General features: G+C 37.7%; 1 protein-coding gene across 1 annotated transcript in view; it reads left to right on the forward strand.

Moving 5' to 3' along the window:
- Window positions 1-7,944, forward strand: part of LOC110980527 (equilibrative nucleoside transporter 2-like) — a 46,831-nt gene extending 38,887 nt beyond the window's left edge. The window contains exons 13-14 of the mRNA XM_087135863.1: window positions 595-788; window positions 1,249-7,944. Of these exons, the coding sequence (XP_086991989.1) occupies window positions 595-788; window positions 1,249-1,369 (315 nt within the window). The 3' untranslated portion in view covers window positions 1,370-7,944. The remainder of the gene's footprint in view (window positions 1-594; window positions 789-1,248) is intronic.
- Window positions 7,945-10,281: the final 2,337 nt, after the last annotated feature.

The raw sequence follows: 10,281 nt of genomic DNA on the forward strand, positions 1-10,281 counted from the left end.
CATATGTTCTTATCAGCTCAGATAAGAGAATATTACAAGCTAGGATATCCAGCACACTGTCCAGACTACCTTGTTAGCATCTTAAATTCCAATCGCATATATCCACCATGTCTGGTAGCATTTTCTCTAAAAGTGAAAAGAAAAATCTTCAGCTTTTGTGGTGCTCACTCTTGGAATAGTCTCCTATCTTACTGGAAAACCCCACCAGACAGTTGACTCGAGTAGTATAGATTATTTGTCAGTTTTATAGGTGAAATTGTTCAACGTTTAGAATTCTCTCAACTCTCTATAATGAAAGACTTGATAATGACCGACTTCACAATGTTCCTGAACATAGTTGACAAGCTGACTCAATCAATTGGCGCTGGTATTTACAGTTATTAACTTTGGACTTTGTCCATCAGTATATTCATTTCACAATCCCCATCGTAGTTTTTCTATAAAGATTCTTTGCCATGAACTGTTGGAAATATGTTCTTTGGAGGAGACACATGTGGAATGGTTTTTAGAGTTTCTAAACTCAAGGTGGGAGTTTTTGAAATATAAATGTATGAGTTATAATTAGTCTGAACACGTACTTTTCCCATCCTCCAGCCTTTTCACAGGTATACTTGGATTGTGTCCAACATTCGTATCCTGTTCTTCCCTCTATTCGTGCTCTGCAACTACCGACCTGTGACCCGTACCTTACCAGTCTACTTCGGCGATGCAGTCTATATCATCATTATGATCATCTTTTCTCTCAGTAATGGCTATTTCAAGACAGTCATCATGATGGAAGGCCCACAGTGAGTTACTCCCAGTTTTTGAACTTTGCTTTTTTGACAGATCTTAGGAAATAATTTTGTGGGTACAGGGTTTGAAGATTTGTAAACTTTTGGAGTTGTTCAACCAAATTTACTTGTGCCTAATTGTAGACTATTCCAAATTCTAATAAATATTGGAACCTTTCATGTGAGTGAACATTTCCTGTATGCCTGAAATTTTAGGAAGGAATCCTTATTGCATACCTGGTGAGCTTTTACTTGATGTGCTTACAGAGAACATCTGGTCTAACACTTTGACACCCTTGCTAACTAGTACATGTACATTGAATGCTCTACATATGTAATGCCTGTATGTGCCTCAGTAAGTAGCCTATGAAGTACATGATGTACATGTACATCCCCACGATGTCAAATTGAATATGCAGAGAAGTATTAACCTGACTTTATGATTAATGATACTCTTCTTGTGTGTCTCTCACAGGAAAGTTCCCCCTGAGTGGGCAGGCAAAGCTGCCTCCATGATGGTCTTCTTCCTTGTTCTTGGCATCTTCTGTGGTCTCCAGTTCTCTCTGTTCTTTCCTTGGTTTGTCACTGTTTTTTAAGGATGAAGTCCATCTAGAAAAATGGATGGAGAAGTTGTTGTAAACAGGTAATTGTACGATGCTTGTGTTATTCATGTTTGGCAGGGATCTGATGTCCATGTCTTCTCCATAGCAATGGAACCTGTAATAGTTACCAATTTTTATTACCAATTATATTTATTTGGGTTTGTCTCTCCGAGACACTTATCTCAAAGTTTCCTGCAGCTGCTTGTCAGCTTTGTAGGTATTCATTGTTAAAGAGAACAAATTTACCTTGAAACCATTGTATGGTGCATACCAATTTGTGGACTGGATAAGAATCCATTGATATAATGGTAGCATACAGTAGTTATCTGCAGGAGATGTGTATGACATGCTTCGTCAACCAATATACAGTACGTTGCATTTGAAAGTTAATGCTGCGAAAAGGAGTGGGAAAAAATGCAAAAGGAATTTGCATTCCTATTTCGCATTTTGACCACAGCTTTTTTCCCCCTAGGAATTTGCAGCTAATTCACAGCGAATCGGATGCTAAAGGGGCAAACAACGTGTGGAAACAGTGCAAAAAACGTGTAAAAATGGTGCAAATCTTTTGGGAACACAGCATGAAACATTTGCAAAAACATTGAGAAAAAAATTTTGCAAAAGCGGTGCAAAAGGTTCCAAAAATTATGTGGAAACTTGCGAAAACGAGAGGCATGGTGCAGCGAAATGCTCCACACTGGCCCCACGTGCATGACTGTTATGCAGTGAAGAGTCTGCGCTAGGGGCCAGCCAGGGCCAACTCACCATGTGGAGGGTGCTGTCGTAGTCCAGTGAAGTAGCGATTTCCTAGGCGGAGCCGTCCAGTCCATGCAGCGCAATCGCGAACCGCGCCCGCATGGCGCAGTTGTTTTCTTGGATTACAATAAATAAACACTTTTCAGTGTCGGAGAATAAATTTTAAAAGTTGTCTGAATTTTGTGTAATTAAATGGGAGTCCCCAAATCATGAAGTTTCAGGGCACATGAAATGTGTGTATTACAACAAACTTAACTTGCTCTGCTGTTGCTACATGGGTTATTTGCCAACTTTTTATTCATTCTCGTGGTGTAGTTTGGCACACAAAATAATCAACATTGAGATACGTATACTACATGAAATATTTCGTTACTGAAAGGTTTCTTTCTACTGACAGATAAAATCAAAATCAACTGCTTAAATTGTAAGTGTATCTTCATGTAGCAAATTGCATTTTTTAACCGATTGTGTTCGGCGTGACATATCCGGTCAGTTTTCACTTGGGTTTCTGATGACATGTCACTTTCTGTGGTCACATGGTTATTGGAAAAAGTCAGCGATTGGACTGTCCATGAATGGGCATGCCGTAGCAGTCAGGATGTCGCGGTGGGTGTAGATGCAGTTTGTGTGCTGCGAAAATTTGAAAACATTTTCCCATTTTGGTGTTAACTTTCATACAAGTTTCTGCATGATTTTCGGAACCTTTCGCACAGCTTTCGCAAAATTTGCACACTGTTTTCACACACTGTTTTTTTTTCCCTCAATGTTTTCGCAAATGTTTCACGCCGTGTTTGATTTGCACCGTGTTCGCACTGTTTTCGCTCGTCGTTCGACCCTTTCGCATCCAATTCGCTGCGAATTCACAGGGGGGAAAAGTTGTGGTCGAAATGCGAATGCGAATTCCTTTCTCATTTTTTCCCATTCCTTTTCGCAGCGTTAACTTTCAAATGCAACATACTGTATCTGTGGTAACTTAGAAACTGCCAAATGATATATGTATATAGTTAACCTTATGGATCTAAAGTTCATACCAAATCCAGTGACATGTACTTCTTAAAATAAACTGCTAGGTAGTTGACTTTCTGGATCAAAAAATGGTAGGAATTCCAGTTACCTCTTAGAATGAACAAATTTAAATGAGATCCAAGAATGGGCATTTGTGGTTTTCTAGTCATAGATTGTAATTTTTTGTATCAAGTGCTTTTCCCATTCAGTTTTCATTACAGTGAGAGAAGTAGTTCATTTTCCATCAGTGTCATAGCTCCCTTTTGGATTACATAACCTTTTTAAATTTTTTTTTTTAATGTTTACAATAATGTTCTGCCAAGGTGGCTTTGAGCTGTAATTTAGAAGACCAAAATGACAGAATGACCAAAATCTGACCTCATTTTTTCACAGTGTTGGTTGTCCAAAGTCATCCAACAGAATCTTAATCTTCCCGATTTGTTTGGGTTTTGTTGGCGGTGGTGGGTTTGTTTTGGTTTTGTTGGCGGTGGTGGGTTTGTTTGGGTTTTGTTGGTGGTGGTGGGTTTGTTTGGGTTTTGTTGTTGGTGGTGGGTTTGTTCGGGTTTTGGTGGTGGTGGTGGGTTTGTTTGGTTTTTCTTTTCATTTGTAAGTTACTTTGACAAGTACATGTGTGTGTGATTATTAACAGAATCCAGTGGGGTTCTTAATCCTCTGGTTGACAAAATAAGTGTTGGTTTGTAAATTGGTGTAATTATGTAGAAAGATTTCTAGACTTCATATGCTTCTTTTCTCTGATAAGCATACCCGTAGAAACATTGCCTGAGTAACCAGGCATCAATAACACTACATGCTTGACAAAGATATTGGTACATGTACATGTAGTGTATGAGTAGTCTATCGTACATGTACATGTAGTGTATGAGTAGTCTATCGTACATGTACATGTAGTGTATGAGTAGTCTATCGTACATGTACATGTAGTGTATGAGTAGTCTATCGTACATGTACATGTAGTGTATGAGTAGTCTATCGTACATGTACATGTAGTGTATGAGTAGTCTATCGTACATGTACATGTAGTGTATGAGTAGTCTATCGTACATGTACATGTATGTGCTGTATGGATGAACAAGACATGCCATAGAAAGCAGAGGTTTTAGTGGATTGTCACACCGCATTGTAAACTCAAGTGTTCATAGATAGTATGGAGTAGACACAATCAGTCTTCCATCAGATTGTACAGTGTTCTTGTAGGTGCTCAATTCCATAAGTCACTTGGTTGGTTGCCTTATATTTGCCAAATTAATGTTTCTTTGCCCTGGTGTATTTGTGTACATTAACCCTAACACTCCCAAATTCTCCAGTTTCCATACGATTTTACATACACCCTTGGGGTTAGGGTTAAGGCTGCTCATCATTTGTGTCAAGGTGTATGGCATACAGATCAATTCTCTTCAATCTGAATACTGAAATATGTTTATGTGAGGAGCCGTACATTTAACTACGCTTGATTTGAAAATAATGTAGATTTTTTCAGGTTCTAAATCATTAAGACCTATAAAACATACCATTTATAGAAGCAAAGAAGAAATCTGTTCAGGGTTAATTTTAACATGACGTATTCGTACAGAGATATTTTTTGCTGTCCAAAATATCCAGTATGCATACAAATTGTGATTATCCTGTATGTTTGGATACTTGAGTTCAAAGTGTAATTTTCACATATTGAGACAGTTACAGTAGTAGTTGTGCTTAAAGATAAATTACATGTACCTTTAGACCTAGAGGTCAGCAGAGATGTATATTAAATTGTCATTTCCATGTACAGGTATATGATCGTACATCAGGTATATGAATGTATCAGTACGTCAAATATAGGAATGTACCAGTACGTCAAATATATGAATGTACCAGTACGTCAAATATATGAATGTACCAGGACGTCAATTATATGAATGTACCAGTACGTCAAATATATGAATGTACCAGTACGTCAAATATATGAATGTACCAGTACGTCAAATATATGAATGTACCAGTACGTCAAATATATGAATGTACCAGTACGTCAAATATATGAATGTACCAGTACGTCAAATATATGAATGTACCAGCACATCAAATATATGAATTTACTTCTGTATCTATGTTCAAGGTGCATGTACAAAGGAATGTTGGATTCCTTATTAGGAGGGGGTTTTGGTGGTGACATTTTGTCTTCTATGTTGGGTTGCCTTTTGGGATTTCAGTTTTGTCAGGAATTATTTTTTTTTCAATGAGACGAACGCAAGCTCAGTGTTTGTACTTTGTGTTTACAGAGATCATTTATAGCTCACAAATGTGGCTAATGGAAATAAATAGAACCATCTGAAATGTTTTTCCTAACTGATAGGAATTATTGACTGGTTCATGCCATTGGCGATGTCAGATAAAAACATACTTTGACCAGATGAACTTCTCGTATACTTTCAGTACTTCTGATTGCAAGCTGTTGGTGGTAAACATCTGTCAGGTATGTGTATAGCTACAAAGTGCCAACAAAATCCTGTTTAGATCATTTGCTATTGAAATAACATCTCCATTTATTACACTTTATTCTTCAGTGAGGTCATATCTAAATCAGCTCTCTAGTGTTTACACCACCATACATTGCTCCTTTTGCACTTTCTAAATTATTTGAAGTACCAAGTTGAAGGGGACAGCATGGTGTCATTTCTTTAAAATTTTAGGAATTGAAGTTAATACTTTGTGTTGTCATTCAACAGCATGCTTATCAAAGGCTAGATACATCTATGTTTTAGAGCTTGCTTATCACACAAACTTGTAAGATGTAAAGCATTGATGAATTTTGCTGAGGCAAAACAGCCTAGACCCAATTGAATAGTGCCACCAAGTAAGAGATACCACCTAGCAAATTTATGTGCTATGCAAAAACCATTGGGAAACTAGTCATAAGAAGTGTAGAATGGGTAGTGTTTTAGCTGGTAACCCACCTCTGCTTTGCATAGCTAATATTTTTGAGTGGTACATTGCAACAATATCTGTGATAAAATGTTATAGCATTGTGTTACTGTGACTCTGTTGTGGTTGACGTATATATTTGGGCTTACCGTGTTCCATTTGTTGCTAATAGCTAGCATACACACTGTATATCCCAAATACATTTATTTTTCAATAAGCATTTCAGATGTAGGTAAATATGCAGTGCAGACATGTAGAGTAGGCATATACTTTTCATGTATATATTATGTCAGATATCTTAATTGTCGCTTCTTTTTTGAGCAGTTGTTTTTGTTGTGTTTTAGCTTGAAGAGGTTTCTTGGTTTTGTGTGTGTTCCTTCGTATCCACAGAGAATGTCAGGATACTTCTGGAAGTAAGTTAGTGTTTGAATATAGAATTCCCTGTGATATTTTCTTGAGAGTTATCAATAGATGTTTTTTTGTCATCTGTGATAAGACACATTTTTTTTCCCTTAGCAGCTGAGTAGAAAAGCTTGCAAGGTAGCCATCTTGCAGGTTTTTTTCCCCACAGGGAACCCTTCTTGTGCATACCATGTGAAATAAAAACACTTGCCTGCAAGATGGCAGCCATGCAAATACTCTGTTGCAGAGTATGGTGATTCCTGGATGTCAATCTTAAAGAGCGAGTGTCATCTGTTCTTTTCATTCAAGTGACTGCTTGCTTAAGGAGTTTCTGTTAACACTTGTATGAATGAGTGTTTGAACTTTTGTAGAAAACATCCCTGCAAAGGTTGATGTGGAGCCAGAAGTCGTTGAAGTCTCAATTTCTTGAGGTTGATCAGAAATCCAAGTCAAGCGAGTGCACATTTTAGACAAAAGTCACCTTAGACCATGGCCAAAATGGACATTGTTGTCTGGGGTTGAGACTATTGACTGTGGTTAGGTAATAGTGCAAAGAACAAGCTGCAGCCTGGAAACAGTTTGGTCGGGGTTAAAGAACCAGTTATAGACAGTATACATGTACATTATATGAGGTGTCTTCCGGCCACTTGTCACAAGTGCTTGGGCTTCATTTAAAAGGCCTCATGCCACCAGCTTCTGACAAAGTTTCTGAGGTAAACTCATATCCTGTGGATTTTGCATTTAAAAAGTGCTATAATTTGAAGATTTCAAGGTTTTTATACTCTGCCTTTTTGTTAATTTACGTGCAACTCTAACTCTACTTGTGAACCACTTTGGGAATTTGGATTGCATTACTTTGTTAGAATTATTTTGATGTCGTATAATTAATGTTAATTTTAGTGACAGATATTAGGATTAACATTTGGATTTGCTTGGTCTTTTCACTTTTAAGTTAAACTAGCTCTGTACATGTGTATAGAATTTTCTGACAGAAGGCACTCTGAACCATGTTGAGCTCAAGAAACTAATCCAGGCAAGATTTAAAATTAGGGCCTTTGATAAAAAAAATTTTGGAAGCTGATGCCGTCACATACTGTCTGTTCCACATCCGTTCTGGGGTTGTCTAAATCTCAAAATCGATTGTTGCAAGGAAATGGAAATTCGGCTTAACATTTGCAAGACGCACACCCCAGTCTGAACCAAAGTGCTTTGCAAGCCAACGTTTCAGGAATGGCTTATAGATAACGGTCTAGTCTTCAAAAGGTACAATTGACTCTTTGAAGAGAGTTAAGTTGCGTCAAAAAATGAAGAGAGTGAAATGTTTAAAGTGGGGGCATATTAATCATTTTCTGGTTCAGGATGTTTAAATTAACAATTCAGTATTGTAAAAAATGTGATTACCTGAACAGGTTAGTGATGTACTTTTCCAAAATTATAACTTCATTTAGATTGGAAAAATGTAATTAAAGTTAACTTCATGGAAAAAATGTTTGCCATATTCGTGATCCTTTGCGTGTTTATTCGTTCACCCTAGTTTTCTTTTAACTCTCTAAAGATAAAATCAAACAAATCATAAAGGGGAACTGAGTTGGTGCTTACATAAAAATCAAACAAATCATAAAGGGGAACTGAGTTGGTGCTTACATAAAATCAAACAAATCATAAAGGGGAACTGAGTTGGTGCTTACATAAAATCAAACAAATCATAAAGGGGAACTGAGTTGGTGCTTACATAAAATCAAACAAATCACATAGGGGAACTGAGTTGGTGCTTACATAAAATCAAACAAATCATAAAGGGGAACTGAGTTGGTGCTTACATAAAATCAAACAAATCATAAAGGGGAACTGAGTTGGTGCTTACATAAAATCAAACAAATCATAAAGGGGAACTGAGTTGGTGCTTACATAAAATCAAACAAATCATAAAGGGGAACTGAGTTTGTGCTTACATAAAATCAAACAAATCTTAAAGGGGAACTGAGTTGGTGCTTACATAAAATCAAACAAATCATAAAGGGGAACTGAATTGGTGCTTACATAAAATCAAACAAATCTTAAAGGGGGACTGAGTTGGTGCTTACATAAAATCAAACAAATCATAAAGGGGAACTGAGTTGGTGCTTACATAAAATCAAACAAATCTTAAAGGGGGACTGAGTTGGTGCTTACATAAAATCAAACAAATCATAAAGGGGAACTGAGTTGGTGCTTACATAAAATCAAACAAATCATAAAGGGGAACTGAGTTGGTGCTTACATAAAATCAAACAAATCATAAAGGGGAACTGAGTTGGTGCTTACATAAAATCAAACAAATCATAAAGGGGAACTGAATTGGTGCTTACATAAAATCAAACAAATCTTAAAGGGGGACTGAGTTGGTGCTTACATAAAATCAAACAAATCATAAAGGGGAACTGAGTTGGTGCTTACATATTAATTATCAAGATACAGAAATTAGCTGGGCTAAGAAGTGAACCTGCGACTTTTTGGAACATCCTACCAATGACAAGAAAATTCCCTCAACTTGCGACTCTTTGGGAGGGGTTTGGAACAACATTAAAACTGATGATGTCATCAGTGCATACAACAAAAATTGCTGAATTTTCGAGATTTTGCTGGTCTGACTTCTTTGACGTCTCGTTGTGTAAGTCCATTGCAACAATGTAAAAAAAGGGGGTTGGGCTGCTTCAAAAATTGGTATTCGGCTACGCAACGGTTGGTAAATCTGGGGAAAAATTACCCAACATTCGACAATAAAAGCCCAATACTGTAGGCAAGTTGATAATTCGACCTTCGTGGGGTAAATATTGCCCAAATTATATTTAACTATGGATAAGCAAGAAAGCAACCCTTCCTCAGAAATGTATTCATTGGGTAATTCTGAGTTAACGATTTGATCATAAAAACCTAGTATGCAATGAGCCATGTCTTTCCCTAGATGGCAATACAGCATAGCGCCCTCAGTTGTGTGGGAAATCATAGGAGATTTTGAATGTTTAAAAGTGCACCTTTAGAGTATATTTTGACCAAAATGGGATTTCAAATAATTCGTAAGAGGATATAAAGTTGCGGAAAACTGTGTCTCAGAAAATTTATTGCTGCAACCCTTTAAATAAGTCTTTACCAGCCAACAGTATGATTGTGCCGACAGCAGTGACGAACGAGGAGAGGGTAGCACCGTACCCCTCCTCCTGCAACGCCGGTAATCGACGGCTTTCCGTAAACTGGAAACTCATTTCACTTTAGCGATTCGTTGGTGCTTTCATATACTCTCTGGCTGACTGCCAACACCTGCGTGGATATGTATCATGTATGCTTCATAGACCTGCCAAACCATCTAAAGCAAGACTTTCTGCGCACCCCTTATTTCCATAATACATGTAGCATTGAAAACATGGATATTGCCCGTGCGGGGCCAACAGGACAGCGAGCCGTGCGTGCAGTTGAGCTAAAAGTTGTGGTGCGATCAGTCCTATCGGCGCTCCATCATGCAGACTTGACCTTGAAAGGGTTGGCTGTTCCGTATGGAACACGCCGCTTGTGGGTACATCAAGGAGTTCATGGTCATAAGGAAACCAAGCAGATGTGTGGTAAACATTTGAAATATGGAGATAATTGCGAGTATAATGTTTATCTGATATGATGTATCCAACCACTGTTGTAATGTGTTCCAATCTAGAATAACAAACATCACTGCTTCGAGATCATGATAAAATCGTCAATGAAATCTAAACACAAAATTCGCTACTCGTCGTGACTAGTAAATGGTAGCGCCTGCGTACAGCAGATGGGCGATTATCTCTCTGTTTGGATTTTTG

The sequence above is a fragment of the Acanthaster planci genome, linkage group LG01 (genome assembly GCF_054643075.1).
Source record: "Acanthaster planci isolate LZ-2023a linkage group LG01, COTS_SCS, whole genome shotgun sequence".
Taxonomy (NCBI): domain Eukaryota; kingdom Metazoa; phylum Echinodermata; class Asteroidea; order Valvatida; family Acanthasteridae; genus Acanthaster; species Acanthaster planci.